This window comes from Neovison vison, chromosome 7, assembly GCF_020171115.1.
Source record: "Neovison vison isolate M4711 chromosome 7, ASM_NN_V1, whole genome shotgun sequence".
Taxonomy (NCBI): Eukaryota; Metazoa; Chordata; class Mammalia; order Carnivora; family Mustelidae; genus Neogale; species Neogale vison.
Genome location: NC_058097.1, coordinates 159,902,847 through 159,925,669, shown reverse-complemented (window position 1 = coordinate 159,925,669; position 22,823 = coordinate 159,902,847). Strand labels below are relative to the sequence as shown.

The 22,823-nt window shown below is 34.9% G+C and overlaps 1 protein-coding gene across 2 annotated transcripts in view; it reads right to left on the bottom strand.

The window, feature by feature from the left end:
• USP47 (ubiquitin specific peptidase 47) overlaps positions 1–22,823 on the bottom strand; it is a 111,924-nt gene that overhangs the window by 35,344 nt on the left and 53,757 nt on the right. For both annotated transcript variants that reach the window (XM_044258834.1, XM_044258835.1), the window contains 4 exons: positions 19,974–20,070; positions 17,851–17,996; positions 17,234–17,313; positions 14,782–14,931 (listed from right to left, as the gene is read on the bottom strand). In XM_044258834.1, the coding sequence (XP_044114769.1) occupies positions 14,782–14,931; positions 17,234–17,313; positions 17,851–17,996; positions 19,974–20,070 (473 nt within the window). The remainder of the gene's footprint in view (positions 1–14,781; positions 14,932–17,233; positions 17,314–17,850; positions 17,997–19,973; positions 20,071–22,823) is intronic.

Here is a 22,823-nt window from a genome sequence, read left to right as displayed (position 1 = left end):
GGTAGCTTAGCATAGACTGGTATCAAATTAGTCAAGCTTTCCAAACAGAAACTGAACTGTAAAATACTCAATACCTTAACAAAACAAGGGGAAGTATGTAGAGTAAGAAAATTATGTAACTCAAATTCTACCTTCCTAAACTGTGTGTACCAGTTTCTGGCTAGAGCTCGTATCTAGCACTCTCTTTTTCAATTGTTTTAAGTTAAAATTCAAAGAAAGGTTTAAAGCACAGAAAACACCCATAATTTACTCAGACTCACCAACTTTTAGTATTTTTCTACCCTTGCTTTATCATTCTCCCACCCCCCCACACACCATGTATTTTTCTGAAGCATTTGAGAATATGTTTACATATCATGCTTTTCCTCCTAATAGTTCTATGTGACTTTTTAAGAGTAAGGATGTTCTTACATAAACAACAGAGTTATTAAACTCAGGAAAATTTAAGATTGATAAAGTACTTCTGCAATATTCCAATTTTGTTAATTGTCCCAATCCTAAAAATGCATTTCTCCCCATCCAGTACAGAACTGAATCCAGGATCACAGATTACATTTGGCTAACTCTTCAGATTCATTTTGTCTGGGAACAGTTCCAAAGCCTTTTTTCCTTTCAAGACATAAATAGTTTTTGAAGGTGGCCAGTATTTTATAAAATGTCTGCAATTTGGGTTTGTCTGATGTTCCTTATCTTTAGGTTCAAGCTCTATGTATTCCTTGCTAGACTACCACTTAAGTTATGAGGTGTCCTAAGAGGATCACAGTCACAGGCCATGATATCTCCAACCTCCTTACCGGTGAAATGAACTTTAATAACCTGGTCAAAGTGTTACACAGCTTCTCCACTATGTACTGCTTATCCCCTTGCAGCTAATATGTAATCTATAAGGAGATACTTGGGAAACCATGCAAAAATCCTGTCTCTTAAACTTTCCACCCTAGATTTAGCATCTACAAATGGATTCTTCCTTAAACCAAATTGTAATGTTTTATGAGTCAACTTAAAAGTCTTTTATTTTAGTAGGCAACTTAAGTCCATTCATATTTAATATGATGCTTTTTGTTTCATCTATATTAGTTTATTATAATTACTATGTGTATTAAGTAATATTTACTGTGTTCTTCCCTCCAAATAGTGTGTTTTGCTACCTTTTACATTTTCCTTTGGTATTTAGGAATGTTAGTAATTTTTTCTAGTGTATTTACACTTACAATATTGAGTAAGTTCTCCAATGTTCAAAAATGGAATCATTCACTCTCATCATAACTGAAGAAAAACTTGGCTAGATGTCAAATCCTTGGCCTGTACTTTCTTTCCTTGAGTTTCTGGAAGCTGCTATTCTGCTGCCATGATTTGCATGCTGCTCTTCCTAATTATGATATCAGCCCAATTTACCTTAAAGTTTAACAGTTTATCAAAATATGTCTGAGTTGATTATTCTTTTTTCCAAGTACATGGTAGGTCCTTCAAAAGTAGACTTAAATTTCCCTTACTCCTGGGAAGTTTTCTTGGCTTGTATATCCTAAGTTCTGTTCTACATTGTTTTTATTTTTTAGGCTCCCAGTTATGTTAGAGATCCTTTGCCAGTCCTTCCTTTCATTTTCTCTGAGATCCTTTTTACTCTCTCTCATTTTCATTGGATGGCCCTCTTTAGATTTCCATTCCATTCTATTCTCTTGAGCATTTTATAGTTTATTCTTCATTTCAAACATAGTTTGGTCTTTTTCTTCAACTTCTTTTCTGAGTTTTATCAATTTATATTGCATTTCCTGGTTTTTGTTTTTTAATTCATCTCTCTCCTTTAATTTTTGGATACCAGTTTCGTTTGAGACTACTTCACTTAGTCTGGAGTATTGTGTTACAGCATTCTACTGTATGGTTCTTTTCCTGAGGGCTTTTTTTGGCAGAGTGGATTTTCACCAGCTGAAATGTTTTAATACGTATTTTCTGTTTTAACAGTGGTGCCATGTAAATTTGATTCCCATCCCCCCACCCACAATCATTCTTTGGACAGCATTCTTTAGTTTGAGGGTACCTCAAACTAAAGTCTGAGTACCAGGTACCTTGCAGTACCTGGTGAACTGCAGTTTCTTAAATGGGTGAAGGGAGTGCAAAGCAAAGCTTAGGGTCATTTTTCATTCTGCAAGACACTTAACTGTTCTCTTTCTCCTTATTTTCTCTTCACCACTGTGAATCAGATGCATCATGCTTCCCTATTTCTCTCCCAGAGGCAAAATTCTTCTAAGGATGCCACTTCTCACTCTAGAACTCTTTCCCTGTAGCCGGTGCTATAATATACCCAAGTCCTGGTCGGCACTCGCTCTTTTGGCATGGACTATTGTACTTGTGACCTTTGTCTTTGTTTGTTTTGTCCTTCAACCTCTTCTGTTTCATAGTCTTGAAGCAGCAGTAGAAGCTTTGTTGGAACTTGGTGATTATTTTGCTACCTACAGGTAATTTGAGGTTTATGGTGTTCTGTCTCCCAGTAATGCAGAATTTATGGGTTATTTGGGATTTATCTATGTTCCTTTTAGTCTCTGGTTTTTGGAGAGAATGTGTAGAGATATACAGATTCAGGAGACCACCATTATCCTTCAAACTCAGAAAGCAGTTAAAACCGTATTAAGAGTATTTCCTATAGCTTCCTTATTCACTTTGTAACAAGCTGGCTCCAGGTTAATCATAAATAAGATCAGACAGTTATAAAAATTAGCTTCAATTCATTGAAGAAATAAATTACATGAATGATGGGATAATGCGGCTATATACATTTATCTTCACCTTAATGTGATGTAGATTATGAAAAACCATGCCAAACTGTATTTTACATATTAAAAAATAAGCTATGGACCATAAAAATGGGAAAAATGCTACAAATACTGTACCATTATTAATATACACAAAATATTTTGCTATGGTTACCAACAGCTGTCCTCTTAAGTATGCTAAATTACTCATGTATCATGCTTCTAAACTAGCTTTGGGTTGACTGTGTTGTTTTTCATCATTCCAGAGTGAAGATAATAGATTTATTTTCTACAGCGTAATCCTATTATATAAAATGTAATTTATACTTTTTTTTTGAGTTTATTTATTAACATAAGGTGTATTACTAGCCCCAGGGATACGGGTCTGTGAAATCCAGGTTTACACACTTCATAGCACTCACCATAGAACATACCTTCCCCAATTCCATAACCCAACCACCCTCTCCCTCTCCCCCTCCCCCCCGCAATCCTCAGTTTGTTTTGTGAGATTAAGAGTCTTTTATGGTTTGTCTCCCTCCAATCCCATCTTGTTTCATTTATTCCTTTCCTACCCCCCAACCCCCCACATTGCCTCTCAAATTCCTCGTATCAGGGAGATCATATAATTGTCTTTCTTTGACTGACTTATTTCACTAAGCATAATACCCTCTAATTCTATCCACGTCATCACAAATGGCAAGATTTCATTTCTTTTGATGGCTGCATAGTATTCCATTGTGTGTGTGTGTGTGTGTATATATATATATCACATCTTCTTTATCCATTCATCTGTTGATGGACATCATCTAGGTTCTTTCTACAGTTTGGCTATTGTGGATATTGCTGCTATAAACAGCCAGGTGCATGTGCCCCTTCGGATCACTACATTTCTATCTTTAGGGTAAATACCCAGTAGTGCGATTGCTGGGTCATAGGGTAGCTCTATTTTCAACTTTTTGAGGAACCTCCATGCTGTTTTTCAGAGTGGCTGCACCAGCTTGCATTCCCACCAACAGTGTAGGAGGGTTCCCCTTTCTCCACATCCTCACCAGCATCTGTCATTTCCTGACTTGTTAATTGAAGCCATTCTGACTGGTGTGAGGTGGTATCTCATTGTGGTTTTGATTTGTATTTCCCTGATGCCGAGTGATGTGGAGCATTTTTTCATGAGGCTGTTGGCCATCTGGACATCTTCTTTGCAAAAATGTCTGTTCATGTCCTCTGCCCATTTCTTGATTGGATTATTCTTTGGGTGTGGAGTTATTGATAAGTTCTTTCTAGATTTTGGATACTAGCCCTTTATCTGATATGTTGGTAATTTGCACATTTTTTAGACTGTAATTTTCAGAGTTCAGAACAGAACAAAGAGAATTCTTACATCATGAGTTATTACAATTGTATAGTTAATGAAGAAAATCTAGGCACAATGCAGTTATAAGGTATATCCAAGGAATGACACTGCCCGTGAATTTTCATTTTTTTAAAATCTTACCCTACATATGAAATTCTTTTCTCATCATTCAAAAAAAATTTTTTTTAACTATTGTATTTTGGGGCTTCTTTATATATTCTACATATCAGTCTGTTGTCAGATACATGGTTTGCAGATAAGGTTCTCCCAGCCTGTAGCTTCCCTTTCTATCCTCTTTGCCTGGGCTCTCAGAGAGTAAAAAAAAAATTTTTTTTTTGAGGATATGCACGTTATCAATTATTTCTTTTGTGGACTGTACTTTTGGTACCAAATCTAAGAATTCAGGGCTTAATCCTAGATCTGGAAGATTTTTTCCTCTTTTTTTTTTTAAATAAAAGTTTATAAACTTTACATTTTACATTTAAATCTATGATCCATTTTGAACATTTTTATAAAAGGTGTAAGGTTTAAGTAGAAGTTCATTTCTGTGCATATGGATGTCCAATTATTCCATCACCATTTCTTAAAAAGCCCAGCCTTACTCCACTGAATCACTTTTGTGCCTTTCTCAAAAATCAATTGGGGCACACTCGTACAATCTATTTCTGGGTTTTCTGTTCTGTCCCATCTATCTACGTGTCTATCCATCTACCAATACCACCTAATCTTGGTTCCGTAGCTCTATAATAAGTCTTATCAGGTAGACTGATTTCTTCTACTTTATTCTGTTTTTCCCCAAACTCTCAAGTCTAGCTATTTTTATTCCTTTACCTTCTACATAAATTTTAGAATGTGCTTGTCTATATCATCAAAAAATCTTGCAGATTTTGAGAAGGCTTATTCAACAATAATCTTGGAGAAAACTGACATTTTTACTATGTTCAATCTTCTAATCAATGAGCACATTGTCTTTCCATTTATTGAAATATTCTTTACAGAATAAGTAGTTTCTTTTTAAGATTTTATATATTTAATTGACAGATAAGAGATCACAAGTAGGCAGAGAGGCAGGTGGGGGTGAGGGGAGTAGGCTCCCCACTGAGCAGAGACTGATGCTGCGGGGCTGATCCCAGGACCCTGAGATCATGACCTGAGCCAAAGGCAGAGGCTTAACCCACTGAATCACCCAGGCACCCCTGAGAATTAGTAGTTTTTTGTACATAGGTCCTACACATACTTTGTTGCATTTACACCTAAGGCGTTTTTCCCCCCATGTTTGTAAATGGCATTGTATTTCGAATTCTTCTTTCCACATGCTATTTACTAGTATCCTGAAGTACAACTGATTATTTTATGTTTATCTCATACCCTACTATATTGCTAAACTCACTTACTAGTTCTACAGGTTTTTGGTAGGTGCTTTGGGGTTTTCTACATTAAAAAATCATGTTACCTAAAAAGGGGGGGGCACTTTTATCTTCCTTTAATTGGAATGCCTTTTATTTCCTTATTTCCACTTCTTGCCTTATTGTCTGACTGGACTTCCAGTACTATACTGAGTAAGAGTGGTGAGGACAGACACCCTTGCTTAGAAACAACCTTGACGTTCTAGAGGGAAAGCATTCAGTCTTTCATCATTAAATATTATGTTAGCTATAAGGTTTGTTTTTTTCTTTTTTACCATGTTCTTTACCAAGCTGAGAAAATGACCCTCTATTCCCAGTTCTCTGGGTTGTTTTTTGTTTTTTGGCTTCACTGTGAGTAGATACTGAATTTTGTCAAGTGTTTTTCCTGAGTCAAATGATGTGATGGTGTGAATTTTCTTGACTCAATATGGTAGATTACTCTAATTGATTTTTAAACATCGACCAGTTTTGAATTCCTGAAATGAACCCTTGGTCATGGTATTTAATTCTTTTTACATATTGCTTAATTCTACCTACTACTGTTTTGGTAAGAATATTCTTATCTATATGAATTAAGGATACTGGCTTGCAGTTTTGCTTTGTTTGGTTTTGTTTTCACTTTGTCTGGTTTAGTATCGAGAGATGACTAACTTCATAAAATAAATTGGGAAGGGTTCTCTCTACTTCTGTTTTTTGAAAGAGATTGTGCAGAACTGGTACTCACTATTCTAAAATGTTTGATACCAGGATCCAGTGAAACCATCCCAACTTTGGAGACCTCATTTTTGAGAAATTTTTAATTATGTACACCTTAACAGTTATAGGGCTATTCAAATAACCTAATTCATACTGAATTATAGCTTGTGCTTTTTGAAGTATTGATTCATCTAAGTTATCAAATTTATATGTGCAGAGTTGTTGTAGTCCCTTATTATCCTCCTGACACATACATGATCTGTAGTACTCATTTTATTTTATTTTATTTTTTTATTTTTAAAGATTTTATTTATTTATTTATCAGAGAGAGAGGGAGAGAGAGCGAGCACAGGCAGACAGAGGCAGGCAGAGGCAGAGGGAGAAGCAGGCTCCCTGCCGAGCAAGGAGCCCGATGTGGGACTCGATCCCAGGCGCTGGGATCATGACCTGAGCCGAAGGCAGCTGCTTAACCAACTGAGCCACCCAGGCGTCCCTGTAGTACTCATTTTATTTCTAAAACTGTAAATTTTTGTCTTTTTCTTCTGGTCAGTCTTACTACATACAGGTATGTCCATTGTATTGATCTTTCAATAAAATTAGCTCTGTGTTTCATGATTTTCTCTTGTTTTTCTATTTTCAGTTTCACTGATTCTGCTTTCATTATGTCCTTCCTTCCGCTTGCTTTAGGTTACTTTTTTCCTTCCTTTTCCAGGTTGGCTGGAAGCTTAGATTACGGATTCAAAACTTCTTTTTTATCAACATAAGAATTTTACTAAAGATAGAGCATTTAATGCTGTAAAGTTTCCCTCTCAGTACTATGTCTCAAAATTTTAGCTGTGTTTTAGCTGTGTCTCAAAATTTTTGATCTGTTTGCATTTTCATTAATTTCAAAGTATTTTGTTGTTGTTATTAATTTTCCTCAAGGTCTCCTCTTAAATTTTTGGGTTATTTATTTTGCAAGTGTTTGGTGGTTTTCCAGTTATGTTACTGTTACTGATTTCAAACTTGATTCTATCATTGTTGAAAAACACTCACTATGATTTTAATTCATTTAAATTTGTTGAGATTTATTTCATGGCCCAAGGTATGGTCCTTCTTGATATACAGTCTATTAAAAAGTGTGTACTCTGCTGTTGTTGAGTGGAACTAATTTTATAAACATCTATTAGATCCTGTTGTTGATGGCACTGTTGAGTTATTTGCTAATTTTCTGTCTAGAGGTTCTACCTATTAATTATTTCCAGAGGAACATTAAAGTCTACAATTATAATTATAGATCTGTCAATTTCTCTTTTCATTTGGGCAATTTTCCCTCATATATTTTTAGCTGTTATTTGGTAAATACACATTTAGGATTGTAGTCTCCTTGATGAACTAACCTTTTTATTATACTGCCACTATTTCTGGTAATTTTCTTTTCTCTAATGTCTACTTTATCTGATATTAATGTAGCCTTTTGCCTTGATTAATGTTTACATGATATAACATTTTTCCACCCTTTTACATTTCGGCCTGTCTATGCCAGTATATTTGAAGGGAGTTTTTGTAGTGAGCATAGACAATTGGGTCATGTTTTTAAATCTGATATGCAAATCTCTACCTCTTATTTGGTACAATTAGACCATTTACATGTAACTAAGACTATTTTAGTTTTTTGTTTTCTTTCTCCTGCTTTCCTATGGATTACTTGAACATATTTTTAAAATTCTATTTTGATTTATCTAGTTTTTTGGAGTGTTTCATTGGTTGCTCTAGGTTTATTATATACACATAACTTATCACTCTACTGGTGTCATCCTTTTACCACTTCAAGTGAAGTACAGAAACATTACATCACTTTATGCCCTTGTACCATCTCCCATTTATAATGTAATTGTCTTAAATATTTCTTCTACATACATTTAGAATGACATCAAACAATGTTATAGTTTTGGATGGACCATCAAATATAATTTTGGAAACTTAGGAGAAGCCTATTGTATTTACCCAGATTTTTAGTTTACCATGTTCTTTCTTCATTCCTAACATTCCTAGATGCCTGCCTTTTATTATTTCCTTTCTGTTCAGAGAATTTTCTTCAGCATTTCTTAAGGTGGGTCTACTGGTGGCGAATTCCCTCAGTGTTCCCTCACCCAGGGTGGGTCTTGATTTCCCATTCATTCCTGAAGAATATTTTCACTGGGTATAAGACTCTAGTTGACAATGCTTTTCTTTCAACACTTGAAAAATGTGCCACTTTCTTCTGGTCTCCATAGTTTTTTATGACAAATTTGCTTATAAGAAATCAGAGTAACTCTACCCTGTAAGAAAAAGTATCTTTCTCTGCTGCTTTTAAGATATTTCTTTGTCTTCAGTTTTCAGAAGTTTGACTATAATCGGAGTGATGTAGAGTGAGTCTAACTTATCCAATATGGGGTGTACTCAGCTTCTTGGATCTATAGCTTTGTGCCTTTTGCCAGATTTGGGAAATTTTTCCAGCTCTGCCTTCTTTTTCCTCTGCTTCCAAGACTCCCAAGGACACAAATCTTAGATCTTTTATTATAGTCCCAAAGGTCCTGAGAACTTCTGAAAAACTTTCTCCAGTCTGTTTTCTCTCTGCTGCTTACAATGGGCAATTTCTATTATTCTATCTTCAAGTTCAGGGATACTTTCTGCTGTCTCCTCCATTCCACTGTTCAGTCTATCCATCAAGTTTTTCACTTTGGTATTGCATTTTTCAGTTCTAATTTTTCATTTTACTTTCCTTTTTATTTCTTCCCTGAGGGTTTTCTATTTTCTCATTTGTTTTAAATGGGCTTGGGACCTCCCACTGAAGTATTTCTATGACGACTGCTTTAAAATATTTGTCATAAATTCTAACATCTTCATTTTGGTGTTCGTAGCCACTGAGTGTCTCTTCTTTCATTCAAAATGAGATTTTACTGGTTCTCAGTACAGAGTATTTTTGTTTTGTTTTCTATTGAAACCTGGACATTTTGGGTATTTTGAAATTCTAGAACCCTATTTGAATCTTCTGGTTTACTGGCTTTCTTTGACAAAATTTCCTGTTTCATTACTACCAATGGGAGGAGAAGTCCAGGTTCTCCTACTTGGCCTCTGCTAACATCTGAGATGAGTGTCTCTTCATTACGTGTTAGACAAGAGTTGACATTCTGGCTTCTCAGTAGGCCTGCTGGTACCATCTTGGCTGTGAGGGGAAGGAATGTCTCATTAGAGCTCCCCTGATAGCCTCCACTGACATCATAAGTAGGAGGGGGTTTGTCTCCTTACGGTTCAAAGATGGCAAAAGTCCTGATTTTTCACTAGGTCTCTTTTGACATTAATGGGGACAGAAAGAAGCATTTCCTTACTATGAGATGGGAGTGAAGGTGAGACTCCCCATGTGTCTCTAATGACAGTGAATCAGGAGAACAGGAAAGCAGTAGTGGGAAAGTTTGTTACTGCCTAGCAGGGATGAACCTCCTGGCTAGCTACTCAGCCTTCTCTGAAACCACCCAGGCAGGGGGCTGGAAAGCCCAGTTACAACTTCATGAATACAAGTCTAGGCTCACCACTCAGTCTTGGCTGGCATGGGTTGAGATGGGGCCACATCTTTCTGTGGTCTTTGGCTAGAATGGAATGGGTACCATCTGAAAGTTTTCTGCCTTGCGAGGCTGTCCCTTTCCTGGTCTTTTGGCTGGAGACAGCAGGTTTTTTAGTCATGCCTATTGCTATTTCTAAGATGCCAGCTTCTTCAGCTCTAAGTTTGGGCTATATTAGGCAAAAAGAAAACCCAGGGAACTCACCCCATGTCATTCCTTGAGTCCTGAGATCCCTAGTCTTTATGCCTTTTCTCCACCTTTCAGAGTCTTCTTATGTTTTATTTTATATATAATGTTCAACTTTCAGTTGTTTTAGCAGGAGGAATAGGGCAATGTACATCTACTTCATCTTCCTGAAAGCAGAAGTCCCCACTTTTTAAACTGGTTCCCACTATGTCCAACCACATAAATTCCTGGAAAAATGAGGATAGATTCTGTGGAAGAGACCTTTCTTTACGTGATGCTTACGTATTTGGACAAATACAGACCACTCCACCATCCAAATGAATTATGTGGCTAAGCCGGACATTTAAGAATGTCCGAGTTATCTGTTAATTAAGGGTAGAACCTATGATATAAACTTGTGCATACCAAATACTTGAAATGCTTATGATTTCACAAAGACTTATGAATTAAACAATTTTTCATCAAAACTTTAAAATAATCATTAAACCATGTTTACTTAGGGAACAGATGTCTTTCATATAATCTGGTTTTTCCAAAGACACTAAACGGAATGAAATAGCTAAACCCAATTTCAGACTTTTGAACACATTTTGTGATAATAAAGATATTCAAGTGTACTTACCTAATAGAATTAAAAATATACGAAGAAAAAATGGTCTATTACAGTGCCCACTGCACAGAGTAGGCAACTCAATAAGTACATTATATAACAAAAGAGAGCAATAAAAAGATAATGTCTAAAATTTATGGATAAATAGAAAAGCTCTTCTCTAGTTAATGCCAAATGTGAGGTTATACCATTTTTAATTTGTGAAATACGCTTTCATAGTTAACCGATAAAAATTATACTTCTACTTTTTATGTATCACTAGCATGTATTTAAAACTATCTCATTATAAAAATATATTTTCAAATGTGGTTGGCAATAAGCAGAGTCAAGGTTTCTTTGATCATGAAATTCAGAGAGACTGGTTTAGACAGCTCTAATCAATGAAAATAAAAGGTTCTAGTTACCTCACAAATCATTAGCAACAATTTTTTTTAAAGGTCACTAAAAGGAATTTTTCAGCTGACATTAATTTTTCAGGATTAAGGAGATATGTAAAACAAGAGTAAATTATAACACATGTTTTAGTGTTGTCACTCACCCTCAACTTCCCAAGGACATAAACAGTGATGAAACAAAGTAGAGATAATCTTTAAATCACCTATTCTAGGGCAGAGCTTCCCACAATAGTTCCTCAGAATCCTAGTATCCCTTAAAATAGTCACAAATATCCCAGATGAAAAAAAAAATGTTAGGTTAAGCATAGTTAAGCAAATTTCTCTATTACAGGAATCCTCAGGGCATTTAAAATAAAATATGCATAGCAAATTTCCCAAAGACGATTACAGTTGCACTGCTTCCCAAATTTAATCAAAGAAGCCTTCTCTTAACCTTCTATTAAATCCTGTTGGAGATGAGTGTTAAACAGAAGTCCGTCTAAGAGGTAAGAGGGTGCCAAAAGAACCCTTAAACACTGATTCCCTACATGGCCAGGTAAAATGAAGACCAGAAATTTAATAAATAGCATAGTTATAATGACTAAAAAATAATTCAATGAACAAATTATGAAAAGCTTTTTTAAAACTGTAGGCGATTCCTAGCACTCATTAAAAAAGCAGTCTGCTATCAGTCATGCTGAAAGATGACCATAAACATTTATTATAAATGTCATAATGACAAATTAGCTAAATGCTATTTCCATTCGTATTTTAAGCTTAAGTATCACTCAAGTTAATTTATTTAAACATGAAGATAAAACAAGTCTAGAAATTGGATGTTGCAGATGGTTAATAAAACTTTAATTTTTAATAGAACCTTGCACTTAATTGCCTGAAATTAAGCATCATGTGTTAACCTCACTATATACACATATCTATTATATTGTGGCTCACTGAAAGAACCCAGAGTAAATTGAACACAGAATTATTGGTGTCGCATGTGTATGTACATACGTGTGTTTATGTGTGTGCACATATCCAATAAGACAAATATACCAGAGTCCGTGAATAAAAGTAGGAAAATAAATTTTAAAAGAGTTAAGTCAAATTAAGCAAAATATTATATGTAGTCTGAATAAGATTCAACCAGTTTATAATCCACATTTATACTTAATTCTTTTTAAAACACACAGAATTAACAAAATACACAATGGCAAGCAGTGATATAAAACTAATTTTAGATGTTGTGTGATGTTTTCTGTAGATTAAGAAACGTAGGTTATTGGTTTAGAATTCAGAAAACAATGGTAATTCACTTACCTCTAACTAAAGTTCTCTGAAGGTAGTATCCTCCTTAGAACCCCTATCTTGGGTAGTTCACCTGCTGTAATTTCCCCAAAGAGATTCCAGCAAAGTCTAGCAAGTTTTAAGTGCCCTTCTGCAAGCCCTATTAGCGCATGTGTGTTATATAAACTTGCTTACATACTGCGTCATAGCTGTAACCTCCAATTCCCACTGAATCACCATCACCATCACTACCACCACCATTCATGTATCAATGGAGGACACCACCTTTGGAGAACTCCATTTGGAAACGTGTCTTTTTTCACTTCTCCAGAAGTATCCTCCAAAGTGCCTCACTGCTGAATCTATAATGTATTTGAGAGAGTGGTGGTAATTCAGCAGGCAAGAGAATGAGGACACAAAGATTTAGTTAAGCAATTGGGCTTGTTTACTCAAATACAGTATCCCAACATAACCAAACAAATAACATTAGCCTCCTCAACACTCAATTAATACATAAAAACATTAAACTGAATGTTTACATGAAAAAGCTTTCATAAAAAATACTTCCATAACCAAAGCAGAAAACATCGTCTTTATCATCTGGGACTACCAAATATTTCCCTAGTGTATTTTGCTAAAGAAGTGCCAATATTTAGGGGCACCTGGGTGGCTCAGTCATTAAGCGTCTGCCTTTGGCTCAGGTCATGATCCCAGGGTCCTGGGATCCAGCCTCGAGTCCTGCTCCCTGCTCAGGGGGAAGCCTGCTTCTCCCTCTACCACTTCCCCTGTTGTGTTCCCTCTCTCCCTGTGTGTGTCAAATAAATAAATAAAATCTTTTAAAAAAAAAAAAAAAGTGGTGACAATATTTAAAAAATTAGGAAATAAGTCATTGAAAGACAAATGTTAATAATTTTTTAATATGCCCTCCTACCTTAAACAATTAAAAAAAAAAAGGAAGTAAAAACTGTCCAAACAAAAATAGAAAACAAAACAAGCCATCACACCAAGCCCAATCTCACAGACCTAGGATGGCAGTTTACAAAGGATACTATTAACGAAATTTTTCAAATCTATTCAGGAAACTGACTGAAACATAGTACAGGAAAGAAGACTTGGTCTTATACTACCAAGAAAAGGTCTTCTACTTGGATTCCCACCAACTGATTCCATAACTTCTTACCAATTATTTCTTGAAAGCCATGTGAGAGTAGGGAGAAGAGCAAAGGGAAACAACTGTCTGAGGGGCCAGAGGACCAAACCATTTTGGAAGCACTATTACAGAGGATAAAGTGTGGAGTAGCTTTAAAATCACTGATTTCAGCTACAAGCCAGCATCAGCTTGGTAACAACATAAATGAGGCCCAAAACAATATAACTCTGAAAGTGTCCCCTGGCTCATAATAAATTCATAATAAATATTTCTGAACACTGTAATTTTCAAAATCAACTTAACTCTTTCCATGGCTCTCCTTTTGTATCAGTAGATACAATAAAATGCAACAACAAAATGATCAAAAACCAACTGAAGAATGGATAAGACAATGAGAAAACCTTAGATAATCTCCCAGTTGTATTCTCAGTATATAATTAAGCTTATTTTAAATTAATCAATTAACTAATTTATATCAGATTCTTCAAATTATTGTACTTCTACGATGCATGGTTTTTAAATTAAATTTTAGAATAAGGATGTTCCTTTAAAAAATGTGGCCTCTGTTTATCCTAAAAACCAGAGATTATTTTTCCAATTTAAAAAATATATGATGGGATGTCTGGGTGGCTCAGTGGGTTAAGCCACTGCCTTTGGCTCGGGTCATGATCCCAGGGTCCTGGGCTCAAGTCCCATATTGGACTTTCTGCTCAGCGGGGAACCTGCTTCTCTCCGCCCACCCCCTCCACTCTGCCTGCCTCTCTGCCTACTTGTGATCTCTGTCAAATAAATAAATAAAATCTTTGAAAAAAATAAAAATAAAAAATATATGAAACAGGACATCTGGGTGGCTGTCAGTTAAGTGTCTGCCTTTGGCTCAGGTCATGATCTCAGAGTTCTGTGATCAAGCCCCTTGCTGGGCTCCTTGCTTGGTGGGGAGTCTGCTTCTCCCTCTCCCTCCTTCCCCTCAACCCCCTTCTCATGTGCTAATAAATAAAATCTTCAAAATATATATATATATATGGAATATACACAAAACAAAAAGTATTTTCCAATACAAAAATGGTCACAAAAGAGCATTTATAAAACGGACTCTTTAGAGGTTAGAAGAAAAAAAAAAGGATAAAGTGAAACAATCTAGTCATCTATCAGAAAGAATAAAATTCTGAACCATGAAGCAGTACATTTGCATTCAATTTCCCTTTTATACATGCACTATTAGGACTCACTGAAGGGTCAAAAATCTTCTAGATCTTGCTAGTTTAAGTGCAGGAATTACTAACAACCCAAGAAGGTGTATCTAGGATGATACTTACCTTACAACAGATTATACCACTGTGCTATTATGTATTCTGTGTATGGATACACAAGCAGTCAGCTGAAAGGTACACACCACACTAGCAAATGCTTGACTGGACCCATAAGGCCGGATGACCAATGGAATATCAAGATACGTGTCGATTCTCCAGCCCTCATAACCACATTCCAGACACCTCACGTAGTCCTTCAGCTTGCCTTGATATAGTTCATTTATAAGATCAGCCTAAAAATAAGAATATTAAAAAGTGTTCCTTAAAAATTATTTTTAAAATACACAAAACACAGTAATTCCTGCTTTTAAAGATAAGTTTCAAAGGCTACTCATTCTTTACTGCTTAAGTTTTAGAAAGCTTTAAGATTTATCTAAAATTCTATTTTAAAAATTCTTGACAAAAATTAAACATCAAAAAAATTAGATTAACACTAATTTAACAATGTACAAAAATTAACTAGTTCAATTCTCTTATCACTAAAAACCCCACTAATAAAATGGTTTGTTGAAATCGATTTATTATACTATTATACTATTAAGCTTCATATTATCTTTTCATTAGGTTGAGAATACATCTCATCTATCACTTTAAGCATGTTGATAATTATATAACTAACTAACCAGCTAGTTTTACAGCTTTATACATGCATGCCACTACTCTCACAATACTATATTCTGATTCCTATAATCTTATCTTCTAGCTCAAGGTACAAATAAAACTTTTTAACTTTCAGTAATAGACATAAAACAATTTTAAGGAGAAACATTATACTGCAAATTTTCTTTAAAAAAGGTATAGACATTTTCAAAAAATTCTATCTCCATCAAAATATCCTCATTTAAAAGAATGGATCTCTCACTAAGTCCCCAAACTTAGCAAACTTGGGCTTCTGTCCCAAAAAAGATAGGTAATTCCTTTAGTAAGGCCCTCCAAGTGAATGTCTCGCCTCAAAATTCTTTTACCAAAATTTGGGAATGCAAAAGGAATACCCCAATTGATCTTTCAGTGGAATTGTTGACCCAAAGAGGGACATAAAAAGGGTAAGAGTAACTTCAGACCTATGAAGAAGGAACAGCCCCTAATACCACATACATAAAGTTACTACAAAATTATAGGACTAGGTAGAGAAACTAGATCACTAAGTAAACTTAATTTTTTTTTCAAGATCTCTTAAGTAAGAATGGAAAAGAAGTAAAGCGTATTACAATTTACCTCTTTCATAAATTTCTCTCTCTCGAACTTTCTAGGGCTTATAAACCTTCAAACTAGGACCCATCATTGTCTATACTACCGCCATTTATTTAATGAAGTCTTCTTCATTCATCTGCTTCCATCATATTTGATAATATCTTCTGCATTTCTTTTCTTTTCTTTTTTTTAAGATTTTATTTATTTATTTGATAGAGACACAGCAAGAGAAGGAACACAAGCAGGAGGAGTGGGAGAGGGAGAAGCAGGCTTCCCACCGAATAGGGAGCCTGATGCAGAGCTTGATCCCAGGACCCTGAGATCATGACCTGAGCCAAAGGCAGATGCTTAACGACTGAGCCACCGAGGCACCCCATAAGGGGGCATTTTAAAGTGGTTCAAAGCAGCGTTTTTAAACAGATCTGTTAACAACCCAGTAAGAAAATAATGTGTATCTCAACACAGTATATCTAACTGTAACAGAATTAGTACAAAATAATACCCTTACTTTTGTGCTATTCTCTTATACTTTCCTATACTATTCCATTTTTTTTTTTAAGTGCTGATATAGATCAACTAAACTGAATTCATAACATATGAATGGATGACAGCCTACACTTTGAAAACTCTGGCCCAAGCCATCATCATAATTCCAATCAGAGAGCAGACCCTCTAGGCTATCTTCCAGATTCTTCCTCCTTTTTTATGCCTGTGATTCCACCCCCACCCTCATCATTAGAGCCACTATAAACCCTCCTCTTTACTGAGTTCCCAGACCCACCCAGTTCAGCCTTACTCTCCATTCCACAATGACATATTGAATGTTCTTCCCACTTCTAACCTGCTCTTTTCCTACTAGAAAAAGAACAAAGTCAGATTAATAGGAATCCTAAATGTCAAAAGCACATTTAGGTCATTAGCACATTAGGTCTCCTTGGTCAAAATGAAGGTAATATTCAACTATACTTAATCTGCTATACATTATAATACCTGTAATTTACTTGGTAAATATCTGAAAATACTGTTCAAAAATCATCCCCCAAAATCACACATACACATGTATGTATATATTTATACATGAATTATACAGTTTTCAATTAAAAAGAGACCATCTAAACCACAGAAACCAACTTCCTTATTTTAAAGATGAGGAAACTGAGGTCTAGCATGGTTTAATGAGCATCTGTATGACTCAGTTAATGGCCAAGTGAGAACCTAGTACTTTCAATTCCCCATTCAGTACTATAACAACTGAATGCCAGAGTTTTAAAACATTTCAAAAGAATAAAAGTTACTTATGAATGATTTATTATAAAACATTCCCTTCAATCTGAGATCAATTACCTGTTCTGTTTGTTTCCATTTCTGTTCCAAAGCATCAAACATGACTCTGCACAGTTCTTGTACATCATGCTGCTGCCAAGCTATTTTAAGATAAAATTTAATTAAAAACAGCAATAAAGTGTAATGAAACATTAATTTGTTGTTTAAAAGCAAATTGTCAAAAACATGAAAAAGTCTACACAAAATAATTCTAAATTTAAAAAAGAACACACACTATACATTACAGTCATGAAAAGCTAATCACAAGGAAAAGATTAAGCAATCTTAGTATTTTATAAGTAACATATGCTTTATGGTGCTATATTTGTTATTTTTGTTATGTTTCACTATAGAGTTAAGAAATATATTAAGAAATACCTAGAACAAACTAAAAATTTTAGTTTAAGTACACGAAAATAATTTAACCAAACTTACTTTACAAGAAAATTTTAATTGATCAAAAATTTATCCCTGGTGCTTAAATTTTAAAAAAATAAATTATTTTTAAATCTAAGCAAAAGGCAATGAGAAGGTTTATGGTAAAGTTAATTAAGCTATTAATATATTTTGTTTATAATGCTGTCTCCCAGAATTCCTTTGAATGTTAGAAACACTGATCATTATTAGAGAATTAGTACCCTCACTACTATCCCATCCAAAGCTCCTTGTAACATCTGTGGTTTCAATTGCTCTCTTTTTGCTGGTCTGTAACAAAACAAAAAGCCTTTGGAGTTGGTATGGGATACTTGTCACTGGGTCTTCTTCAGATTCTTCAAATTCCCACCTATTAAAATAAAATTGAAATAATATGAAAATTATTCATAAAATATTTTTATTCTTTAAGGCATCATTAATATTAACATCATAATAATGTTAAGACCTTAAGTCTGGGGTTATACAGGATTTGGATATTAACTGAAGCAATTATTTAATAAAAGAGTAGTCTTTCCCTAATTCATAAATTCAGTAGAATTTTAGACTTTAACAAGAAAAGGCATGCAACACTAATGAAAGGCAAAACTCATCTAAAAGTAATCAAAGAATTTGAATTTGATCAAGACTCTTGTCCTAATTATTAATTCATAAAAGAGGTAACAGAACAATAGTAAATGACACTATAGCATTTAAGTATCAAAATCCAAAAAAACTGCAGGAGAAAGGATATCAGTTTTCAATATATGTATTTTCATTTTTTTAAAAGATTTTTTAAAAAATTTTTAAGGATTTATTTGACAGAGAGGGATCACAAATAGGCAGAGAGGCAGGCAGAGAGAAAGGGGGAAGCAGGCTCCCTGCTGAGAAGATAGCCCAACATGGGGCTCGATTCCAGGACCCTGAGATCATGACCTGAGCCGAAGACAGAGGCTTTATTTAACTCACTGAGCCACCCAGGCGCCCCCAATATATGTATTTTCAAGGAATAAATTGCAAGGGGAAAAAAGATGGAAGGAAATTAAAAACAAATTAAGTAGATTAAGAATGTTATCAGTCAGTTGCATTGTATGGCTCTTGTGTGGATCCTGATTTGAACAGATTGTTTAAAAAAAAAAATGAGGCAATCAGGGAAACCTTATTAGCCTTGATCTGAGATATATTTACCGATGATTCAATGGGAGTGTGCTTCCAAATAATTAGAATAGAGGATATTAGATAAAAAGGACTGATCATGAGTTGATAATATTCAAAGCTGGGTGATGGGTACAAGGGGATTCATTATAATGTTCACAAGTAAATTTGGATGATGAGCTTCCATATGAATGGCCTGATAATATGTTGTTTGAGCAACACAACCAATATTCAAAGTTCCAAAAACACTTTAAATACATATTCACAGTAATTTCAAGGATGTTATTTAAGAGTAACACACAAAAAAGGAAAAATCAGTTAATGTGTACTTTAAAATGTCTTAAAAAAATAAGTTATGCATACTTTAAAGAAAACATACAAAACAAGAGTGTATTAAATGTAATACAGTAAGATACTCATAAAAATAACTGACTTTTAGGGTTTATTTAAATATGGATTTCCTTCATAGAGCATTTTAAAGTACCTGGTATATATGCCATCTTTTACACACACAGACACTTAAACACACACACACACACACACACACACACACACACAAAGGAAAGCTGCATTACATTTTAATTAGAAACAAAGTTTAAAAAGACAACTTCGTTTCTTAAATTAAGAAGTGAAAGGAAAGAATATAGTTCATATATTGAGATTATCTCAGAAAGCAGATAACATATTTCTTTATAAAGATGTTAAAGCTGTAAGTGAGTGAAAGCTTTAATACAGTAAGTAATCCCAACTGTAAATCTTACTCATTTTATCTTTTGCTGGTTTATGCACTTCTGGTTCTCTCTCTCTCTACAAATTTTTCATATGTCAGTCTCTTATAAGATCTTTTTCTTACATACTATTCAAGATGTCTTATGAAGTGAGAAATATCCCAAACTTAATAAATAGATACAAGATGGTAAATTAGATTAGTTAAAACCTACAGTTTCATTATTTTTTTTTTAAGATTTTATTTATTTATTTGACAAAGAGAGAGATCACAAGTAGGCAGAGGCAGGCAGAGAGAGAGGCGGAAGCAGGTGCCATGCTGAGCAGAGAGCCTGATGCGGGGCTTGATCCCAGGACCCTGAGACCATGGCAGGAGGCAGAGGCCCAACCCTCTGGGTGAGCCACCCAGGTGCCCCTATACTTTCATTCTTAAGTCAATTTTATTTATAAATTTTTTTTGAATACTCACTTATATAATGCATTCCTAAATTCAGGAGTCATAAAAAGTGTCTGCAAAAGGCTATTCAAATAGCAAGTCATTGCTTGGTTTACTAATCCCACGTATCCTTTAAAAAGAAAACACAAATATATACAAATCAGCATTTACATTAAAATAACAAAAAGAAAACTTACTAAGAATTTAATGCACAGTAAAAATTGAGAGATTAAGGTTACTTGGAAATTATTTTAGTTTCTTCAAAAGCAATAGGAAAGACCGCTTTTTCTAAAATGTGTAGTATGTAAACCTTGTTTCTCAGAAAAAGTGAGTAATACTATTTTGTTAAATGTCCAGAGATATGCACGGATATTATATAGCATTTAGTAAAATTTAAGAGGAGTATTTCAATATATTATGTTTACTTGATATAAAAATAATCTTTGCTCCCCAAATTTATACACTGTTGATTAAAATGGAAAGGTATAAACACATTTGCTTTACTTATCACATACCCAAAACAGAAAGACTGAACTGAACCAGCTACCCATGCTATCAGGGTCTATAAACCAATTTATGCCAAGGATTAATAACATGAGATAAATTCATCATATAAAACTCAGAATGACTTCCTCTATTTTAATAAGCCCATGAAGTATGAGATTCTATACATCAGCACACTATGCAAAGAGTGACTATAAAGTAAGAGAAGTCAGAAATAGGGAAGAATAAAGAGAGGGAGTGGGGTAGGGAGGAAGGAAAAAAGGAGAAGCTTATAGGAACTTAAAATTCAATGATTAAAATTATATATCTGATTGGATATCGCTACCACTGTTGAGAACATTTTTGGAATTTCTCTTTTGAAGTAGATTTCAGGCCCAGTTTATGAGACACACATACACCGAAAAAAATCAGTCTCATCATTTTAGTTATACCGCATTACATGAGCAAAATGTGGTAAACATGGCATAATTATTAAACTTATATACTCCCACTTAATACTGAATGACTTGGGTACCCCTCCCTCCAAAAAAAGCCTTAAATCTTTTCTCAACAGATGCTGAAGGTGTTCACTGAAGCTTTTCAAAATACTTTTCTCAATTCCCCAATTATCAAAATGTCTTGAGAAATGTTAGACTCTACAGATAACTATCAATTTATATTGATAAATATTTCATATTTAATACTGTGTTTATCAGGGCACCTGGGTGACTTAATCAATTAAGTGTCCAACTTTTGCTTCCGGCATAGGTCACAATCACAGGATTGAGATGGAGCCCTGCATCGGGTTCCACACTGGGCATGAAGCCTGCTTAAGATTCTCTCTCCCTCTCAAAAAAAAAAAAAAAACAAAAAAAAAACCAAAAAACCTACTATGTCTATTCTGCTGTACATTGTTATAGAATTATAAACTATGACAATATCTAACCATCCCCTCCTGAGCTGTTCTCTTGGCACCCTGTCTTTAATCCATATTGGAGCCTTCAGCTCACTGTTCTGTAATGACCTATTTACTTCCATGTCTTCCCCATCAGACTATGAGCGGAGGGATCAAATCTGATTTATTGCTCTACTACTTAGCAGAGCAGCAGGTGCACTTAAGGGGAAAATGCCCATGACATACAGGTAATGCAAATCTCCATGGTGTATGCCCTGATTATTAATAATAAAGCATTATTTCATTCTTAGGTCATTTAAACAGACTCTTCCACAAAAACAACAGTGTTTTGGCCCAAGACCAGGCTCATTGGTCTACATCTTCTTTTTGGCTGAGAATGCCTGGAATTTCCTCTTCTCCATCTCCTTCCCCCAATCCCTCAACAATCAGGATGGATGAATGCTATTACTATCTTTTGTATACCTATAGACCAATCATTTATCATTCATGTATGATCTTGTTTCCCTTCCCTGGGCTTAAGAAAGGGGGTGGTAGAAGAGGGTTTAAGAAAAAGAGGGAGCACTTAATTATTACCAATGCTCTTTATTTTCTCATTAGCAATAAAAATCATATAGAAAAAACTATGGTTATGTGTACCTGATTTAGCACCACATCTGCAGAGAATGAACAGAGTTCCACATAAAGGTACTATTTGCCAAAACTATGAAGATTTCAGTGATACTAATAAAAGTGCTACTGAGTAATAGAAATCTTAAGTCATTAAATCAAAGAACTTCAAATGACAACTGTTATCAAATGGGTCCTATATCTGAAATAACTGTGAGTCAATACTGTAAGTGTGAGCCCCTAAGGGAGAAGAAGGTGAAAACATGTCACTCTGCAAGCGGTACATGTGGAAAGAAATCCTAAACAGAACCTGCAGGTGATGAAGTAGCCATCAATTAGGCCAAATCAAGAATGCAGAACGCAAAAGGTCAACTCCTAGAGCTGGTAAAATAAAAGAACTGCTAAAGAAACTGGCCAAGAATAGTTATCAAGGATTCAGATAATGTAAACACCCTAGTTACATAGTTTCTAAACACCTGCAAGTCCACATTAGCCTTCAATCTGCTTTATGTTCACATACACAATACCCCACCCCTACCCGCCACTACACTACCTCCTATCAACAGTGGCTGGCTATCCCAGTGGGATTTGGTAGGCAAGGGAGACAGGAAAGAAATCCCCCAACCTCCAGCATTATGGAGAAATGTGTTCCTTAGAGCCAAGTCAAAATCTTGACAACACTTTGTACATGGTGCCAAGATACACAGTAATTTAAGGAAAATGCAAATTCAACAGTCACTAACAAAATTATGTTTAAACCACAACTCCTTTGGATACTTATAGACTACTTTAATTCAGAAAGGCAGTACCACTAGAAAACTGGAGAAAATTGTACAGGTAGGAAAAAGGAGTGGAGTAGAGGTGTATGAGAAACAATT